This window comes from Stylophora pistillata, chromosome 6, assembly GCF_964205215.1.
Source record: "Stylophora pistillata chromosome 6, jaStyPist1.2, whole genome shotgun sequence".
NCBI lineage: Eukaryota > Metazoa > Cnidaria > Anthozoa > Scleractinia > Pocilloporidae > Stylophora > Stylophora pistillata.
The window spans coordinates 7,073,152-7,094,340 of record NC_142524.1 but is presented as its reverse complement, the minus strand read 5'-3'; the positions used below and the strand labels follow the sequence as shown (position 1 = coordinate 7,094,340).

General features: G+C 40.2%; 1 protein-coding gene and 1 long non-coding RNA gene across 2 annotated transcripts; both read left to right on the top strand.

Moving 5' to 3' along the window:
- The first annotated feature begins 9,797 nt into the window (after positions 1-9,797).
- Positions 9,798-12,300, top strand: LOC148728023 (uncharacterized). Its single transcript, XM_088724437.1, has one exon. The coding sequence runs from the start codon at positions 9,819-9,821 to the stop codon at positions 10,860-10,862; it is 1,044 nt and encodes a 347-aa protein (XP_088580563.1). The 5' UTR covers positions 9,798-9,818; the 3' UTR covers positions 10,863-12,300.
- Positions 12,301-19,981: 7,681 nt separating this feature from the next.
- LOC148728022 (uncharacterized) lies at positions 19,982-20,964 on the top strand. The gene is made up of 2 exons (XR_015988467.1): positions 19,982-20,284; positions 20,636-20,964. It is a non-coding gene; the product is annotated as an uncharacterized LOC148728022 (long non-coding RNA).
- Positions 20,965-21,189: the final 225 nt, after the last annotated feature.

Here is a 21,189-nt window from a genome sequence, read left to right as displayed (position 1 = left end):
AAAACTGCCGCTAATGGCTAAAATGGCAAAACTGCCACCAGTGGTCAAAATGGCAAAACTGCCACTAGTGGCTTAAATAGAAAAACTGCCAAAAGTACAATTAGTGGCTAAAATGGCAAAACCGTCAGCTGTGGCAAAAACGGCAAATCTGCCACTAGTGGCTAAAATGGCAAAACACTCACTTGTGGCCGAAATTGCAAAACTACCACTAGTGGCCAAAATGGTAAAACTGTCACTAATAACCAAATGGTAAAATTGCCACTAGTAACTAAAATGGAAAAATTGCCACTTTTGGCTAAAAGGGCAAAACTGCCACTACTGGCTAAAATGGTAAAACTGCCAGTAGTGGCAAAATTGGGAAAACTACCACTAGTGTCTAACATGGATGCCAAAACTGCCACTAGTGGCTAAAATGGTAAAACTGCCAGTAGTGGCAAAATTGGGAAAACTACCACTAGTGTCTAACATGGATCGCAAAACTGCCACAAGTGGCTAAAATGGTAAAACTGCCAGTAGTTGCAAAATTGGGAAAACTACCACTAGTGTCTAACATGGATGGCAAAACTGCCACTAGTGGCGAAATTGGAAAAACTGCCAGCAGTGCTGGAGTTGGCAAAACTGCTGTGACTAGTAGTGAAAATAGAAAAAGTGCAACTAGTGGCTAAAACGGCAAAACAACCACGCATGCCCAAAATGGTAAAACTGCCTCTAGTGGCCAAAATTTCAAAACCACCAGTGGTGGTTAAAATGGCTCAACATCCACTAGTGGCCAAAATAATAAAACTGCCACAAGTGGCTAAAATGGTAAAACTGCCAGTAGTGGCAAAATTGGGAAAACTACCACTAGTGTCTAACATGGATGGCAAAACTGCCACAAGTTGCTGAACATGGCCTAAACTGTATGATATATGCTGATGATTCGCAACTTTACATAAAGATTAACTCCTCTGACAGAATGCTAGGCATGGAAAGATTGAAATCATGTGTTAATGCAATCATGGAGTGGGCCAAGAAAAACAGATTGCAGTGCAACCCTTCAAAAACAGAAATCATTCATTTCCTCTCACGCTTCTCAAAAAATCCTCCTTTCTGTAATATCAATATTGGAGATGATATCATTAATCTATCTAATACTGTCCGAGACCTAGGCGTCATGCTTGATTCTGTGATGAACTTACGCTCGCATATAAATTCCATCTGTAAATCGTCGTCTCTAGCAATCAGAAATATTGGTCGCGTTCGTAAATACCTCTCGACGCAGCAAAATGAAAGATTGATACATGCCTTCATCTCATCGAGACTTGATTACTGTAATAGCCTATTGTACGGTCTACCGATTTGTGACATCGAAAAATTCCAACGGATCCAAAACACAGCTGCCCGCTTGTTAGTCGGTGCTAAATCAAGAGACAGTATAACACCTATGCTTATGAAACTTCATTGGCTCCCGGTCACAAAACGAATTCAATTCAAGATACTGTTGATAACATACAAAGCACTAAATGACATGGCTCCAACCTATCTTGTTGAACTTCTTAGTCGATATATTCCAGCACGAAACCTCCGTTCATCAAATATGAATCTACTTGAGGTCCCAACAATTCGAACTAAAACGTATGGGCAAAGAGCATTCTCCTACGCCGCACCGTATTTGTGGAATCAATTACCTGAATGCATAAAAAACGCCGAATCTGTTGACTCCTTTAAACGCTTGTTGAAAACTTATCTTTTCAAAAATTAAGCCACCAGATTTTTTGATATCGTACGTTGTCAAACATATGTATAACACGTAATAATTCATTAGTTTAGATAGAGTAGCGAATTGCATGTATAGGATTTTTATTGAAATTTTGTTAATTTGTAATTGTAAAGCGCATAGAGTTCAATTTTAATGCGCTATATAAGAACTTATTATTAAATTAAATTAAACAAGTGGCTAAAATGGCCAAACTGCCACAAGTGGCTAAAGTGGCAAAACTACCACAAGTGGCTAAAATGGCAATTTGATTTTTGAAATCAAACCTCTAAATTATTCTCTTAACATGACAATATGATTACGATGAGAGACACGTTTGGGTCAGAAAAATTTCATTTAAGTATAGAATAGTAAAATCCCCAAATTAGTATGTTAAAAAAAGGGCCCAAACGGGATGAAAAGAAAACACTAGTAATGAAAATTAGAGACGATGAAGAAAGGAAAAAATAAAAAGAAAGTGATAACTTGACTACACTGTATTAAAGAGCGAGGTGGCCATAGCGTCCGCGACACTGGTGCGTGTGGCCACAGGCAAAGACAGGTAAAGTTTAAAAGGCTCTGAGCGCCAGTCCCCGTGCAGCTTGATGAAGTGGTCAGGAACCCCTGACTGATACGCGTGTGTGACGCCGCCTCGGCGGAAACTATGCGGGGAGAGATTCGTGGCATCTAAGCCGGCGGCCGTGATGGTTTCTTTGAGAAAGCTTGAGAAAAGGGAGAATGTGACGGGCTGAAGCATGTGCCCCCGAGGCATGCAGAAAAACGGCGAGTTGGCTTCAGCTGGCACCAATTGGAAATAAATAAAACTGCCACAAGTAGCTAAAATGGCAAAACTTTCAGTAGTGGCCAAAATGACAAAAACTGCTGCTAATGCCTAAAATGGGAAAACTGCCACCAGTAGTCAAAATGGTAAAACTGCCACCGGTGGTCAAAATGGCAAAACTGCCATTAGTGGCTGTAATGGAAAAAATGCCACTAGTGGCCAAAATGGCAAAAACTGCCACTAGTGGCGGAAATGGCAAATCTTCCACCCACTGACCAGAATGGCAAAACTGGAAGCAGTGGCCAAATTGGCAAAACTGCCACTCATGGCTTAAATGACAAAACTGCCACAAGCGGCCAAAGTGGCAAAACTGCCACTAGGGGCCAAAATGGAAAAACTGCCACCAGTGGACAAATGGAAAAACTGTCACAAGTGGCCAAAAGGACAAAGCTACCACTAGTGGCCACAATGTCAAAATTCTCACCAGGTGCCAAAATGGCATAACTGCCAGTAGTGACTAAAGTAGCAAAAATCCAAGTAGTGGCCACCTTGGAAAAACTGCCACTAGTGACTACCATGGCAAAACTACAAGTAGTGGCCAAAATGGCAAAACTGCCACAGTATGGACAAAATAGAAAAACTGTCACAAGTGACCAAAATGAGAAAGCTGCCACTAGTGACTAAAATGGGAAAACTGCAAGTTGTGGCCAAAATGGCAAAACTGCTACTCCTGGCCAAAATGGCAAAACTGTCACTAGTAGCTAAAACGAGAAAACTGCCACAAGTGGCCAAAATGGCAAAACTGTCACTAGTAGCTAAAACGAGAAAACTGCCACAAGTGCCCAAAATGGTAAAACTGGCACTAGTGGCTAAAATGGGAAAACTGCCACTAGTGGCCAAAATGGCAAAACTGCCACTAGTGGCTAAATTGGCAAAAGTGTCACTTGTGGCTAAAATGGGAAAGCTGCTACAAGTGGCCAAAATTGCAAAACTGCCATTAGTGGCTTAAACGGGAAAACAGCCACTTGTGGCCAAAATGGTAAAACTGCCAATAGGGGCCAAAGTGGCAAAATTGCCAGTGGTGGCAAAATGGCAAAACTGCCTCTTGTTGGGAATTTGGGAAAACTGCTACTAATGGATAAGATGGCCAAAGTTGCAAAAGTGCATTTTTGCGCTGGTTTAGCTGGCTATTGCATTTAAAAGAGGAATCAGTTGATGTGTACTTTACTCATTCTCATTTCTGGACCCCTCTCAGGTCAATGGCCCTTCGTTAGGTGCGTAATATTGAGTGATTTCTGGTGCCCTTCTGTGTAGGTGCTCTTCAACCCGCCGACTGGATGTTCCTTTCCATAGTGGATCTCTACAACCTGGCAATGAGTGTGGGAGTATTCATCAACGTTCACAGTTGTGTGTTATGCTGAATTGTAACTTTCGGCTCCTTGGGAAAATGTGAAGATGCAAAAGTTTAAACAAATGGCGATATCACGAGCTCATTATGTGGCGATGTGAGCTGTTTGCGCTTCTCTCTGCCTTTTCACGATACAGATATTCTTGGCTAAGTGTCCGTGGTGTGCAATACGCTCTGAATTTTGTTGAGCTATGCTGTCAAATTCTGTGTAGAATTGTTCGCCATCTTTTCAGCCGAGGTAAGACGGAACTCAATTTGTATAGGTAATCACATGATTTCGAGTGCAATTTAGAATAGATAAGCACTAATAAATTTTTTCAAAGACTAACAAAATTACATGAGCCCGTAGGGTGAGTGCAAATTGTGGTCTTTGAAAACATTTACAAGTGCTTATTTATTCCAAATTGCACGAGAAAATCATTTGATTATCTATTAATAATATACATAAAAAATATGAGGTAGCTTCTCATAACTAAGCAGAAGTAGAGCGCGCGCACCACGTGCAAAAATAATTTATTCAAACCGTGCAAGTGACATTGACCTTGACATTGACCTTGACCTTGATATTGACCAATCATTCTCACCAATCAGAATGTCTGGTTTGTTTCTTTCTTTGCACTGAATTAACTCTCTTCTGCACTGAATTAACTCTCTTCTGCATTAAATTAACTGAAAACTGCATTCATCTTCACCAATCAGACCTGAGAAATTTTTTCATGTATATTATTATGACTGAAACACTCGCGTTTTCCCGCCCACACCAGGTATGCAATTCGTGGGGGAGAGGGAAGGGTGGATAATATGTTGCTTGTCAGTTTGCATCGCTGCCATTTCTATAGTTTTAGTTTTACGATACTCTGAATTGAAATAACGAGTATGGTTCTAACAAAATGAAGCCCAAATACCTTGGAATGTAATACACGGTTGATAGATTAATTTTGTAGTACTTGAACAATCAATACTTGTTGGGCAGATGTATAGGAACCGTTTTATTTTATGCAAACCGAAGACCAAAACTATGCAACGGTTCTATTGCTAAGACTCGGATGACATTCCTTCTGTGAATTGAATTGTTTGTAGATTTATTCTGTCAGTGAAATGAGGGGCGAGAGCATCGGTACCATCTCAGAATCTGCAGTTTCCATAGTAACCAATACATTTTAACTGGTTCTCTTGCTTGAGGAATGGCGGCCCTCCTGTTTACGTCACGTTACCATGGCATCAAGAATAGCCAGGCTCATGTGCATTTTCTTGACAGGTTAGATTTACAGGTAGCACTTCGTGACTCTTATGATGTTTAAGTGTCACGGAAGTCACTTTGGTAACGCCTACTCTGAACAAACTAAGCTGATTTTTTTGGACAGAGAAATTATTGAGGTAAATTTCTTGGGTGCCGAATGGATTTTCCTCAAGCTATAAGTTCATGTTTTAACGGTTGAGGAATTTTGGTAGACTTCACACGCAATGCGAAAATTGCAGCAGCCTTTATTCGATTGCTTTGTACAGTTTTAGTGGTTGACAGCTGATATGAGAAACTTTAGTTCACCACTAAATTTTCTCCGGTTCTTATTGGTTTAAATCGATCACATAAGGCGATAGTGTCCATCCGTGGAGAGACACTATCAGCCTATAGTTCCCGCCCGCGGTAAATACTCGGATGGAGAGTGCCCGTCCGTGGAAATTACCGAGATTGATAGTACTCATCCGTGAAAAGTTTTGAATAGTTTGACGGCCGCGAAGTTAGGCAGATCGGAAAAACAGTGACTTTTCAATTTTGACAGGTATAACGTATTATTTAGCCAATGTACGGTTGCGAACTATTGACATTTGTGAAAAACTGTAGGCGCGGAATAAAATTTAGTGATGAACAATAAAAACAATACAGTGTTTATGTCTCGGAACTATCGGTCTGAGAGTTGCCCCTTGGAAATTTGATGTTCTTAAAAGTAGCGTATTTGTTTTTCCCTCGAACTAGCATATTTAGCATATTTAGCATAGCTGCCCTCGAACTAGCATATTTGCCCTGGAAGCTTCGCTTCTCAGGCAAATATTTGTTTGAAGAACATCAAATTTCCGTGGGGCAACTATCAGCCGATACTTCCTTGACAGAAACACTCTATTGTTTAAATAGAAGACTGGAAGAGTGTATGCATGGGCTAGTCAATAGGTTTCAGAGACGCCATTTTGGGCTAAAAATGAGAAGGCGCACAAACGATAACTATTGTCCGCAGCAAAACGAGATGGCTTAAAAATCAGCAGTTTCCTTGTGTGAGATGAATTGTAATTTTGGCAACCATACGCGAAATAGAAATTGTCAAGTTCGAAGAACTTTTGTAGACTTCCATCATTTACTGGTTGAACTTTATTCGGTATTGTCTCTCTAGGCAATTTACTGTCATCCTTTTTTACTTTCATAGGAAACGATCTTTTTCTGAACAGTGGCGTTCACAACTATTTATCATCTATTTTGAAGATTTACACGAACCCCTCACGTCTCCTTCACGTTGATTCCAATTCTGCAATTCCCGGACTTACATCCTTCTACGACCTGTAAGTAGTTGAGGGCCATCAGTATTTCTGCTCCTGTTTCTCATAACTTAAAGTTTATTTCGCTTTTTGAGGGGTGAGACCAACATTCTTTGACAAGAACTAACCTCCATTTTGGAGGAATAACAATACTTTTACCACTCTGGAAACCGGGATAAGTTCCTGCTATGATTGGCCAAAAGGGTCCGCGAAAACTTCAAAAAGTCATTTTAAAAACAGTTTGATCCTGGTCAGCGGTCTAGCCCTTTTAGAGGGCATGTAGTTTGTTTGTGGCCCGAGTACCATCATTTGCGCCCGAGCGCAGTGAGGGTGCAAATGATGTTACGAGGAACACAAATAAACTATATACCCGACAAAAGTCATGTGATTATCATTATTATCTATACTCAAGGCCAAATCGTACATATTCAAAAAATAAAATATATATTAGGGCGGCAAATGCCACTTACAGCCCGCACTCTGCTGTTTGGCCCGCGAAAAGGAGCGTTATAGAGAGGGCAGTTTGTCATTTGGCCGCGTGTAGTGGTAAGAATGGTTGTTTCGCTCTGGCAAATCAGCTTTGCCAAATTCTAATCTCCATATTTCTCCACGAAAGATAAAATAGAAAGAAGAACGAAATTCCAGTTTTCTAACATAACTTTTTATTATTATCAACTCTCCAATCAAATTTTTAAAACGAAAAAAGTGAACTAACGACCTTGACCTCGTGTCCTGTAGGTACGCATGCCTTCTGTCCCAGTACTCCGCGGTCTCCTTTGGAGATCCTCTGTTTGGTTCTTTTGTTATTTTACCTTTGACTCAGAAGCACGACATGAAATTCAGAACAGCTGTTTGGGATGAACACATAGGGGTCTTGCGAGCTCTGTCGATACCCTTAGACCAGGTTAACTAAATAAAATGGTTGCTGTAAAATCTACAGAAGGTTTCACCTTTTTCTTGATTTAAAATAAATATTTCCCCGTATGATCGTGAGCCTTTTTGTCTGCCTGACTGTATGCCTAGCTGTTCTTCTGTTTGACTGTTTGTCTGTCTTTTGCCTTGTCTGAGTATCTGTTTGCGTGTCTGTATGCTTAGCTTTCTATCTGCCTGCATTTTTGTCTATCTCTTTATCTTTCTGTCTGACTGTATGTCTGTTCTTCTGTTTGACTATCTGTCTGTCTGTCTGTCTGTCTGTCTGTCTGTCGGTTGTTCTGTTCGTCGTTTGTCTGTCTTCGTTTGTCTATTTCTCTTTCTGTGTGTCTGTGTCTCTCTGTCTGTTTGTCATTCTGCGAATACAGGATCTGTTTGTAACCTGTGACCTTTTGACAATTGGTGTTCCCTCTGCTTTCGTTCTAGGTCAATTCGTTTTTCTTTGTTCGATTGCTTCAAAGTGTTCAATATGATTTCCTCCACTATTACAAACCAGCTTCCTCCAGTTCCTTGGAGCTTTTTGAAAAGTTCGCTAATCTTCCAGCTGCCCGACAACTCCTACTGAGGAATCGCGACGACCTCGAAGAATACCGTAAAATGTTCCAGAAAATGGCCTCTGCGTAGAGAATAGTGGAATCATTGTGCTATTTAAAGTTGTGAAAATTCATAGATCAATGATAATTATTTCTTTCAAAATAAAAAAAGCAACGGACAGAGAACCAAATGTAGTACTGTTTATTTTCGTTTTCTTTGTTCACTTCAGTCCACTATTACCTCTTCCAAACAGGTAGGGATCTGTCTTTTCTTCACCGTCGGATCAAAATGTGTCTGAGATAAAAATATCAGAATTGACAATCCATCAAATGTTTTTGCTCGCGCGCGATTGTTCTAAGCGCACCACATGACTGAAAAAAACCAGGAGCCCATCACATAGGCTCCTGATAAAACAAGGGAATATCGGAGGATAGACCCCAAGCGATACGTCCCAATATTAAAATCTTACGTCCGCTTCGATATAAGCTCGCTTTTAAATTTGATTCAAGATAAGAGCGTTTTGCTGTTGTTACAGGAGAATGGACATGTTTGTTTGTTCATAATTGGAACCAGAGAACACTGCTCAGAAAAAACCCAAGCAACAAAACATTTTTCTCGCTCGCTGCAAAAACATCTGAAGGATACTGAACTCAGTAGTCTCCATTTGGTGCAAAAATATGCTGGTAAATTCATACTAGTAGCTCATACTTTTTCTCTAGCGTCACCGTCTCGGAAAACTGTTCGTATCTCGGTAAAGATGACGTCCGCGGACAAATATCCGAGCCTATTTCCCGCCAAATGGAAGCTATCGTCTTGGTATCTTTGCGCGCAACGAAAGAATTTGTTTAGTTACTGTACCTTACAGAGACCGCGTCTCAAATCGAATTCAGTTAGAAATGGTTTCGTTTTCTTCTATAAGCTGTTTATCAACTCAAAGGCAAGAAAATCGATGTTTTCGCAAGTGCACATGTCGGGTTGATGATGAAAATTCATTTCTGAAACGTGATTAGGTGAGGAAGGGTCATTGTGACTTCATTTCTGCCGCGTCGCTTTGGGTACTTCTCCTTTAAAACAAATAACTGCACGGAAATCTCATCGCATTTCAACAAGTGTTTGTTCATTGTTAGCAAGGATTAACGATCACCAAATTTTCAACCTTCTCCATAGCTTCAATGAAATCTGAATAAGAGAAGGCAACAATGGTTTTTGCAGTGGCGAGAACACTTTGTGCAGTCATACAAAACGTAATTTTCTCCATTCCCGTTCTAACCTGCTAAATCCGCCATATTCATGGGTGTAGTTCAATTTTGTTACCTTTTGAGTTGTCGTTTATTTGATTCCTGTGGAACTATATGGTATGTAATCTTAGTCATCCTACCCTAGCTCCGTACTAGTTGTCCTGGCGTAGGCAATTCAACCAAATGAATGGATAATTAATTCATCGAACACAGTTGCACTCAATTCACTTTATTTCGTTAAATCATGGTTCGATTAAATTAAAAGCTGCAAATTGTTTTTGAACATAAGAGTTTGTTACAGAAGTGGATCAAAGGTTGAATTTGTAAGTTTTGCATGTTTAGAAAACCAGAATAAACTATTTTAAGCCAAATGCGAACTTTTATCTTCCGTTTTGTTCACTATACTTTCCGTGTATGAGTGGAAAATGTTGCGCAAACACATTTCTATCTTTTGTCAAAATAACATGCCAATTTTGAAAAGAGAGTTCAACGGGAGAAAATAAGGGAAATAAAAGAAACATATTTTTATCCCCAAACTTAATACAGTCCAAGGTTTGAATAAAAAATGATGTCAACTAGTAGCCATTAAATTGTCTTTATCTATGGTACCTGACTATGTTCAATTTCTTGTCTTGAAGTTTGTGAAAAAAGGCAAGCAGAGTGAAAATGAGGCAGAGCAAGAGAAGGAATGAACTCCGACGTGCCAATACTGAAAACTGCTTTCCCTCAAAAAGAAATAAGGCAACACATTTTGGAACTCCCAGAGATGAAAGGCCTTACAAATGTACACAATGTGAGAAGAGCTTCAAAAATCAAAGAGCATTAAACCAACACCACAGGGTTCATAGTGATGAGAAACCTTATCAATGTACACAGTGTGAAAAGAGCTTCAAGCATCAACGCACATTACATGAACACGCCAGGGTTCACAGTGGTGAGAAACCTTACAAATGTACTCATTGTGACAAAACATTTAATTATTCAACAAATTTGCGAAGACACCTCAGAGTTCACAGTGGTGAGAAACCTTACAAATGTACTCATTGTGACAAAACATTTAATGATCCAGGAAATTTGCAAAAACACTTCAGAGTTCACAGTGGTGAGAAACCTTACAAATGTACTCATTGTGACAAAACATTTAAACTAGCAGGACATTTGCAAACACACCTCAGAGTTCACAGTGGTGAGAAACCTTATAAATGTACTCATTGTGACAAAAAATTTAATCGAGCAGGAAATTTGCAAAGACACCTCAGAGTTCACAGTGGTGAGAAACCTTACAAATGTACTCAGTGCGACAAAACATTTAATGATGCAGGAAATTTGCAAAAACACCTCAGAGTTCACAGTGGTCAGAAACCTTACAAATGTACTAATTGTGACAAAACATTTAAACAAGCAGGACATTTGCAAACACACCTCAGAGTTCACAGTGGTGAGAAACCTTACAAATGTACTCATTGTGATAAATGCTATACTGGAAAGTGGAGCCTGACAGTGCATAACAGATCATACCATGGGAATTGGCCTCACAAGTGCAGCTATTGCAGCAAAGGGTTTGAGGATTGGAGGAGCTTAAAGACACACAAGTGTAGACAACTATCTTTAGATAGAGAGAAATTCACTTGTTGGATGTGTGGTGAATTTTGTCACAATTGTTGTGGCATACTTCACCACATGTATGAACACGGTATGAAAAAAGAGTAAACTGATGTTTAGTTGATTATTTTGGGGCACACGGGTTAATTAAGCTTGTGGTCTCTTCTGGTAAGTTCAACACTTGGATAATGTGTTTCGAAGAATGTGGTGGTTTACCTTTGCACAGAGACAGAGAACTTAGAATTGATATAAATGATTTTATATGGCCACACTGACACACAACATTTCTATTTGAGTGTTAAAAATTATTTCACAAAAGAGCAAATTTAAGGTGGCTTAAGTACCAGTTTCCTTGCACAAGGAGCAGGCCACATGTGAGAGAAACACAGAAAGGAAGCATGAGATTTAAAAGACAAAAATTTCAAACAAATATGGTGGCACAAGGCTTTTTCAGTCTATGCAACTTCTCTCTTATTTTGTAAGGTGTTTGGCTACCAGAGTGAATTTGATGTATTCAACAGCCACTTCTCTATAGGAGACAGAAACCAAGAGAAAGAAGACAATTCTCAGTGACATAAAGGTTGCTCCGCATCTGAATGAAAAATCCAATTGATACAAAATCTCATTCATTCAAGCCTCAGTAGATAGCATGAAAAATATCACACACTGGGCCTGACATTAACTTTTCAATTGACTGGCCTAGTGACTAGGCTAGTGACATCTTAGATGTTTTTAGATGTTATGACAATTTAAGCCAAACTGGCTAGTAGAAATTGAGAACCACTTGCTTGAATTGAACCACTGAATTTCTACTAGTCTGTGGTTAGTGGGCTACCGTTAGTGTTGAGCCGTGACACAAATAATATGCTTGAAATGTTCAAATTGATATGAGAAAAATTAAGTCAAGTTTAATCTTTAATCCTTATTGCTTTAAGAATAACCAACCCAGGACTAATGGATTTGATTTACTTAAATGACCATTGTTACAGTTACAATTTTATAATCATTGTCTTGTTGCAGTTACAATTTTAATCGTTGTTGCTTTTGGAATAACCAACCCGGGACTAATGGGTTTGATTTTCTTGAATAACCATTGTCTTGTTACAGATACAATAATTGTCAGGGGTAGTTATTTTGTTTTGTTATTGATGAATTTGTGTATGTGAGTGAGGAATTACCCTCTGTAGGGAGGCATTGGAAAATGTTTTGGGTTTAGTTTGGATACATGAAAACAATAAATAATTTACTTGAAAAAAGTTATTACATGGATTTACCATTTTGCAGTTTGTTAGCAATAGGAAAGTACACAATCATGACTGTAAAGGGATATGCAGCTTTTTGGTAATTTTATTTAGTTATCTCAGATTAAGGAAAATAAACTTTGTGTCTCGAACATGTGCTTTGTCTCTTCACTGCGCATGCGCTGGACCATTGCGTAAGCTTAGCTAATGTAACATCTCCATCCTAAGAAAGGCTAAAAACGGAAATCTAAGTTTCTAACAAAAAGTAACAGCCAAACAAAAAAAAGGGAAAGAAAACAGAAACAACAAAAATAACAATGAAAACAGAGTTTATATGTGTTTCTCTGAGTGTTTCTTCATCAGTGTTCAGACAGCAAAAAAAAGCTTATAAGTCTAGTCTAGCTGGCTCCTTTACAATGTGGCCACTCCTTGTTGTCATAGGCAACTTGTCACTGCCTTGGTTGGAAGATAACGGTGACTTGGCAGGCGCCTGAGGTAATTGTGACGATGACGTCTGAAGAGGTAAGGGCTTTGTCTCATGGCTGTACTCTCCTGGTTACTAATAACCTGTTCTCCACAGGTTGTTGGTGTTTTCTGGAAAGGTAAAAGCTTCAGCTGGACTCTGTTGCGTCTTGGCTCAGACCCACCCGTTGTCTTGACTATGTAAGACCTTGGCTTCCTGGTCTCTTCCTTTACCTCTGCGGGAATCCATTCCTTGGTCTGTGGTTGGAACACGACTACTTGCTCGCCTTGATTTAGTCGTCGAAGCATATGTGTCCCTTGGCGGTCGTAATGGTTCTCTGGGTGTCCTGTCGATTTTGTAGTTGCTCTCTGCGGCTATCAAAAGCTTCTGAACGTTGGAGATGGCCACTGCATGACAGTTGTGTACGGTAAGCTCTACGGTTCAACAGCAGAGAAGGTGACGGTTGGTTGCTGTCTACGGGTGTGGCCCGGTATGTCAGCAATGCTAAGTATGGATCTTCTTCCGAGGCTTGTGCTTTTCGTAGAAGGTTCTTTACTTTCTGGACTGACCACTCTACGAAGCCGTTGCTTTGTGAATACAGTGGTGAGCTTGTCACATGGTCAATGCCCCACTGCTTGCAAAAGGCTGTAAATTCTTGTCTGTTGTGCTGTGGGCCATTATCAGATATCAAGGTTTCTGGTACCCGATTTTCTGCAAATATTGACTTGAGATGGTTAATGAGAGTAGTAGATGTAGTGGAGCTCAGCTTTCTCACGATGGGGTACTTGCTGTAATAATCTGTTACCAACAGATATTGGGCGCCTTGGAAGTCGAACAAATCGGTGGCAAGTTTCTGCCAAGGAAAACTGGGTACAAAGTGAGGGTGTAAGGGTTCCTTTGGCTGGCGTTTAGAAAACTGTATGCAAGTGGCGCAGTTGAAAGCAATTTCATTAATATCCTTTGAGATACCTGGCCAAAAAACACAGTCTCTAGCTTTCAAGTTACACTTTTCTGCCCCCAGATGGCCTTGGTGAATAATCTGAAGTAACTGAGGACGCATGTTGCTTGGAATCAGAAGACGATGTCCCTTGAAGATGAGGCCATTTTCAACACTTTGATCTTCTCTGAAGTTCCAAAACTCTTTCAGGTTAGCAAGACATTCGTTTGGATATTCAGGCCACCCTTGATGAATGACATCCTTCAAATGGCTGAGCACAGTATCTTGAGTTGTGTGGTTTCGTATTTCATCCAGTTTAGCTGGGCTAGCGGGCAAGGTGTGGCTAATGCCATCAACTTCAAGTAGCAGTGTTTCTGAGTCTTTTTCGGGGGATTCCATGCAGCAGACTCTGGATAGGGCATCTGCTGCAAAGTTTGTTTTGCCTTGAATGTACTTAATTTCCACGTTGTATTTGGAGATCTTCAGGAGGAGCCTCTGGAGGCGTAGTGATGCACTGGGTATGCTCTTCTTCCATATGCTTTCAAGCCGTTTGTGGTCTGTTTCTACAACCACTTGCTTACCAAAGACGTAGTGGCTGAATCGCTGTAAGGACCAACAGGCAGCTAAAAATTCTCTTTCAATGTTGCTGTATCGGAATTCTGTATCGCTGAGTGATCGGCTTGCATAGCACACCGGTTTACTGTCTTATATGAGTACACACCCAATTCCTTTTAAGCTTGCATCTGATTGAATCACATTGTCTTTTTCTGGATCATAATAGGCCAGCACTGGTGCCTCGGTGATTATTTGTTTGAGACTTTGAAATGCTTTGTGATGCTCTGGTTGCCATCTATACGAAGGGTGTGCCTTTCTTCATCAGCTGCCTCGATCAGGGGCTCTGAGGTCTGGGCCATGATCGTGGAGAATCTGTTCAGGTAGTTGACCATCCCCATGAAGGTCTGCAATTCGGCTAGATTCTGTAGGGAAGGCATGTCTCTGATAGCCTTAATCTTGAGATCATCAGCTCTTAGACCATCTGAAGTCCACGTAAATCCAAAAAGGGATGTTTGGTCTACTTTAAACCGAAACTTATCCGGGTTGAATCGTATGTTGTTCTCCCGTGCTGTGTCAAGGACATTCAGTATGTCCTGATCGTGCTCTGCTTCGCTCTTGCCGTAAACAAAGGTATCGTCTGCAATACCACTCAGGCCATCGAGGTTTCCAAACACTTTGTCGTACATTTTCTCTTGGAACACGTCTCCACTGCAGGTAAGTCCGAAAGGTAGCCTCTTCCATTTGTATTTGCCCCATGGAGTACTGAAAGTGCAAAGTTTGCTGCTCTCGTCGTCCAGTTCAACTTGCCAGAATCCGCTTCGGGCATCGAGGATACTAAAGTGGGAGGCGCCACTTACCGTGGGTATCACATCATCTATGGTTCTCACATAGTAAGGGGTGCGCTGAATGGCTTTATTGAGGTCACGGGGTCTACGCATAAGCGGATCGTGCCGTTGGGCTTTCTTATGACCACTGTTGAATTGACCCATGGTGTATACTCATCATGTATTTCTACTAAAATGTCTGCATGTGTTAGCCGTAGAAGTTCTTCTCGGTAGGCACTTTGCAGGTGGACTGGAATCTGCCGTGGGGAATGTTGTACTGGAGGAATATACGACTTAGTTTCTATATGGTATAGGGGGCCAGGGAAACTGCCAAGTCCAGTAAAGACATCTTGATACTCTTTCAGAAGGTATTCTTTCGTCAGAGGGAAAGGATGTGGCTTACCACGTGCGTCGAATAGTTTAAAGGACTGACTGGTTGATTTGCTGCTACTTTCAACGTCGACGGCCCAATTAAGTTTCAGAAGATTCAGACTTTGGGCTGATATGTTACCAATGATGGGAGGCCCATGGACATCTACAACTTCCGCCTGGATTATTTTGGGTTTTGGGTTGTTAGGGCCCTTTACGTAAACTCGGCAGGAGCCCAAGCTCGGGATTTCAGTTCCACCATATGCTGTTAGCTTGGTGGTAGGTTTCTGTAGATAATCCTAGGGGCAAGTTGATTGTATAAGGATGTGGGTATGATGTTGGTTTCTGCAACAGAGTCTATCTTACATGGGACGGATGTCTGTTTTCCTGCTGGGCTCAGTGATAGCAAGACTTCCAAGAGGGCTTTCTCTCTAGAAGAGATGGCATGGACACTACTGGTCAAGGGTGTTACACCAATTGGGCCCAGAAATATGTGATCATTAGGGTTTGGTACGGACTCGCTTGCACTATTACTTGTAGCTTCAATGTCATGCACATCTTTCTTTTTTAAATTTGATAGGCAGACCTTAGCTAGGTGTCCTACTTTATGACAATAATGGCATGTGGCATTCTTCGCTGGACACTGATCTCTGGAATGAGGACCCAAGCCGTCATTCCTGCAAGCCTGGGATTTACCTTCGCCAGTGTTTTGTCGCTGATTTTTGAGGCCTTGGTATCCTTTAGGTGCATTGATGGAGTATATTTAGGTATTTATTAACTGAAGCTGTTTTTTTGCTGACTCTTCTGACTTGGCCATCCCACTAGCTGCGTTAAACGTGAGAGCATTTCCAACCTTGAAGCAGTCCTTACGTATACGGTCAGATTTCATACCCAGCACAAGAAAATCTCTAAGGAAACGATCGTTGTGTTCGACTGGATAGTTGGCTTCCTTCACAAGAATTCTTAGTTTCGAAATAAATTCCTCAAGAGAGAGAGTACCTTGTCGAAGGTCATAAAGCTCCCACGCTGCTATTAACTCATTTTATTTTGGTTTCAAATCTTTCCCAGTAGTTGTCCAGCTTTTTCTGCTCGTCTGCAGACAGATCCCAGCTGTTGAACAGTTCGATACCTTGCTCTCCCGACCAGTACAACAGATGTTTACACTTGATTTCCTCGTCAATTTTAGCCATCGGCCCATCGCATCTTTGTTTCCGCATTTTGAACCGGTTGAATAGGTTTTCGTCTGTACTCCAGTCAATTGACGGGCCTTTGTCGCCAGGTCTTCTCCACGGGTGACGGGTAACGGGTAGCGGGTGACGGGTAACGGGTAACGGGTGGCGAATGACCGGTAGCGGGTGACGGGTAACGGGTAGCGGGTGACGGGTAACGGGTAGCGGGTGGCGGGTAACGGGTAACGGGTAGCGGGTGGTTAGGGTTAGGGTGATTGAAGTAAGAAATGCGTGGTGTTACGTAATGTGTTCAGGGAACTCCCCGCTGTGAAAGCAGTTCAAAGGTCACGGCCAGGTAGAAATACTTTCGACACTCGCACGGATTTCAAGAAGAATATTTAGGTCCATTTGAGAGATTCCACTGTCATTAAACGGAATAAACTGAGACATCTTGATGACTTCAAACTACGAGGTAAGTCTATTTAGAGTAACTGTAAAGAAATTAAAATTATGTTGAATTTCGTGGTCGCAATTGTAAGCTCTTGAAAATCACCTTCTTTAAAGTTGTAGTTTGCTTTTGAAAATCACCTTCTTTAAAGGACACCTTTAAAGCTCTAGAAGTTACTTATTCCCCTTGTAGCAACGTGATTTTTATATTTCATAGGTTAAACGTTATTGTCTCAGGGACACTTGTGATATTGCAATTTATAGTGTTTTATAATTCAGTCACAATAATTAACGAATAGCTCTCGGTGTTCGTTATCATGAGCTAATTTTCCTCGATCAACTGTTACAGTTACAAAAACGTTTTTGCTGTTTAAGGTCACGTTAGAAGTTAAAGAAGATACATTTGCTTTTTTCACCTGTTACCCGTCACACGTGACCCGTCACCCGCTGCCCGCCACTCGCCACCCACCACCCGTTACCCGCCACCCGTTACCCGCCACCCGTCACCAGTGAAAATCCTTTCTTTTCCGATCCCCCTCCTGACACCATGTAAAAGGATATGCAGCTTTCCGGTAATTTTATTTAGTTATCTCAGATCAAGGAATATAAACTGTGTCCCGAACATGTGCTTAGTCTCTTCACTGCGCATGCGCTAGACCACTTGGTAAGCTTATCTAATGTAACAATGACTTAAATCAAACAACAACAAACATATGAAACATATGTGTGAACTGCGGTTATGAGACGTATATGAGAACGATCCTTCGCAGTAAAGCACTATTTGAGCAATAGTGAAAATCAGACCTGAAAAAAATTTCAGGCCTGTACGGGATTCGAACCACTGACCTCAGGTCATCGAATCCCGTACAGGCCTGAAATTTTTTTCAGGTCTGATTTTCACTATTGCTCAAATAGTGCTTTACTGCGAAGGATCGTTCTCATATACGTAACAATGACTTGTAAGTTAACTTATTAGAACAACAAAGGAGGCTCATTATGACTGTTATGGGTTATAGGAATAAAGGAGTTTCACTTGAAAAAAAATCAAGGGATGGGAAATAAGGAAGGGGAAATTACAGATACTTCAGGTATTGCTAAAAGATGACATAGCCAGAAATTCCGAAGCGCGCGCGCGCAATACACCGTAAGACTTAGAATTTTAACGGTATTTTAAACGTGCCGAAGAATAGAAGGTTCAGTATGGAGATTCATATAAAAACAGTTTCTAAAATTCGTATTACGGACATAACCCCACCATCCCAACGCCAGTTTCAATGACACTCATCAGTACTTTCATTGCAGAATTACTTTGTTTTCGTAACTCAAACACCCGTTGCGGTTTTCTTGGTTATTACTTGCAGCGTTTCATTCCAAAGAAATGCCCTTTATAACATACAAAATGGCGCCTATCTTCATAAATGCCACTTTCTACAGTGACTTCGCCGAAATCCTCTCCTGGTATCGATCCATCCCAATCAAATTGTTTAAGTTCAAAGATGTCACTCAACATTTATAGCAATTAAGACTGTGAATGCCCTGAAAATATTGCGGCTTTTTTCGTCCTCTTTCAGCAAATATGAACGCATCCACGAACCGTAATCTTACCACGATCGCGTGAAAAAAGAAGTCTTGATTGCCTCTCTTCTTCCCATCAAATGCTGTGCAAGAACGATCGCCATTTTGATACTTACAGCTAGATGACAGATAAAAGGCTGGTAACTACAGGGGGTGATTACGAGGCTAGAGGCTCGGTAGCACAAGCTTTTTTTGGAGGGAACTTCACAAATTTAATTTTCGTTTTCGCGCTAAAAAAAAAAAATCAAAAATCAAAACAATAAGGAAAAAATGTCTGATCGCTACCTTGTCCGTGATCCCCTCGTATCTATTCGCAATCAACCAGAAGCACTGTTAAAATATGTCACAAAACAACGTGTAGGTGGTAATAAAGTTGTGTTCTGGCTGGCAATTTAGAATGCTGTACTAATACAGTGGAACAAATTGAAAAAAGAAACGGCAGGCATTGCATACATTGACATAATTAATGAAATAATTCCTGGACAAGCGTTTAAGATCAGTCGTGAGAGTGACCAAATTGAGCGCCGACTTTCAAATCGCTGTCCGGCCACTTCAATCACTAATCAGACCCTTAAAACAAAAGGAAATTGTAAAAACAGAAAAGAACACGAGGAGAAATTGTGTAGGCTGGCTATTTTGAGAAGTGAAGCAATCTCGGTAGAGAAGTGGAAAGCAGGTCTGCATTCCACTCAGTTAAAACTTGAAAAAGCATAAGAAATCTGTAACTGGAGAGCAAAATATGAAAATCTTGAGGAAGAAAAGGAGAAACTAGTCGAAGAAAAGCTTTCAGAGATTGAAAAACATTATGCTAGAGAAAATGAAAGGACAAGAGAACTGAATAATGAGAATCAACAACTGGCTAAGTACATTGACAGGTTACAGAATGAAATGTCAGCTTTTGTAACCATTGCAGTGGCCAATTTACCATTTCAACTGTGTTGATATATCCAAATTATTACAGAATGAAAGCTTGGGGATTAAGAGAGGAGCTGAAACTACAGACCTCAAAACCAAACAAGCAAAAAACTGAACAGAAAATTAAAAGAACTAAAGAATCGAGCTCCATATTAACCATGTAAGTGAAAAAACTCCAACTTCTACTTTCAACACACTCAAAACTTCACAACTAGAATTGAGCCCATAAGACACTTAATTTTGTTGAAACATTTGGCCTGGATTTGCAGCTTTTAAAATCTAAAGATCCTAACAGCACTGAGAGCTTTTCTATGACTTCTCAGCTACAATCTGTACCATCCCAATCCACAGCAAAAACCTGGAGGTGTGGCATCCCCAAAATCAAGGTATGTAAAACTTCACTCTGATGACAAAAACACAGTGGAGAGCATACATAAATTTGGATAAATTTGGTGTTGGAGATGTTGAGAATCACAGATATTCTGATAGAAAACTTAATCGAAGATGTAATGCAGTGAGATGACAAGGAGTGCTCTTTACCACAAAAAGATCTTTAGAAAAATCAGGAGTTATCCAAAACCTAACAGCAGCAATAAACAACTGTGGTGTCAATTTTTAATTTGGGAGAAGAGAAATGCTGACAGCAAGGGTAGTGGAACCTTGGATTGGACAAGCCTCATGGGAGATGATAGGAAGAAGCTCTTAAGAGAGCTTCCCAAGAGGCTAGCCAGTTACAACTGTTTGCAAAAAACACATGCCACATGGTTGTTCAATTATGGAAGGTAGGTACAGTTTAAAAGTCTATGCAATTTCTCTATTCATAAAGTATTCAATTAAGATAACATCACAGTCCAAGTAATCAATTCATCCTTATCAATTATTACCTCCTAATTTAATGAAAAGTTAGGCAATTTGCTGTTTACACTTTTTTGAATATTTCTAGTCTTGATGTTCTGTGTTTAGGGCTTTTGAAGATATGTACTTCAACTACATTTCATTATGGGAGCCACTCTCTACAGTACTATTTAAGCACAGGTACAAAACAATCCCATTACGACTTGAAACTTTATGTATTTCGAATTGATGATGTGTACATGTGTTTTAAAATCCAAAGACAAAAAAGTGGATCATTAGTTTTACTGACCTTGGGGAGAAAGGAATACCCTACAGAAAAGAGCAAGTCACCTGTTACATGCATGCAGGAGCATATCATGTTACCCAAATGGTACAAAAAAATAACAATATAAAACAGTTCAGTGGTCAAGGTAAAAATTCTTGAAAAACTGTTTACTACACCAGGCAGTTGTTTAACTAGCCTTGAAATTAAGGTGTGATTACATATTTGTGTGACATCATGTCACTCTTTGTTGCAACTTACTGTTTCAGGGGTTGAAAAAAACATTGACCATGCACGATGCATCATACAAAGGAAGAGCAATCACAATGATGATCTAGCTGAGGTGATATGCACTGAATACAGATTGGAAGCTCTGAAGCACAGAGAGCGACAGCACTGTAAATACACAAAAAGAGCCAAGGAATACTGGGATGAACTTATAAAAACAAAATGCGGAATCAGCTACTTAAAGAATATAACTCAATCAGCAGTCTCCCCTACTAAAGAAGTATCTAAAAGAGCTAAAATATCTAAAGAAAAGCAACAAAAACCCAAACAAAAGGGAAAGAAATAAAATACTTTAATTTTGCACATACAATTTTTACATTTGCATTCAATGTTCAAAGTACACATACTGTGGTAGGTGAAAGGTATGTATACAAAGATAAATGTTTATGTACAAAGCAATGTGTCTTAAACAGATTTGACTGTGGACTTACACAGATTGATGTACAAAGCCAACAAAGTTAAAATTTACAGAGTTGAATGTACACTTAAAAAGATGTAGGTACACTTATAAAGATGTATGCACACTTACAAAGTT

Coding starts and splice junctions, on each gene's coding strand:
- LOC148728023 (XM_088724437.1), top strand. CDS start 9,819: ATGAGGCAGAGCAAGAGAAGGAATGAACTCCGACGTGCCAATACTGAA.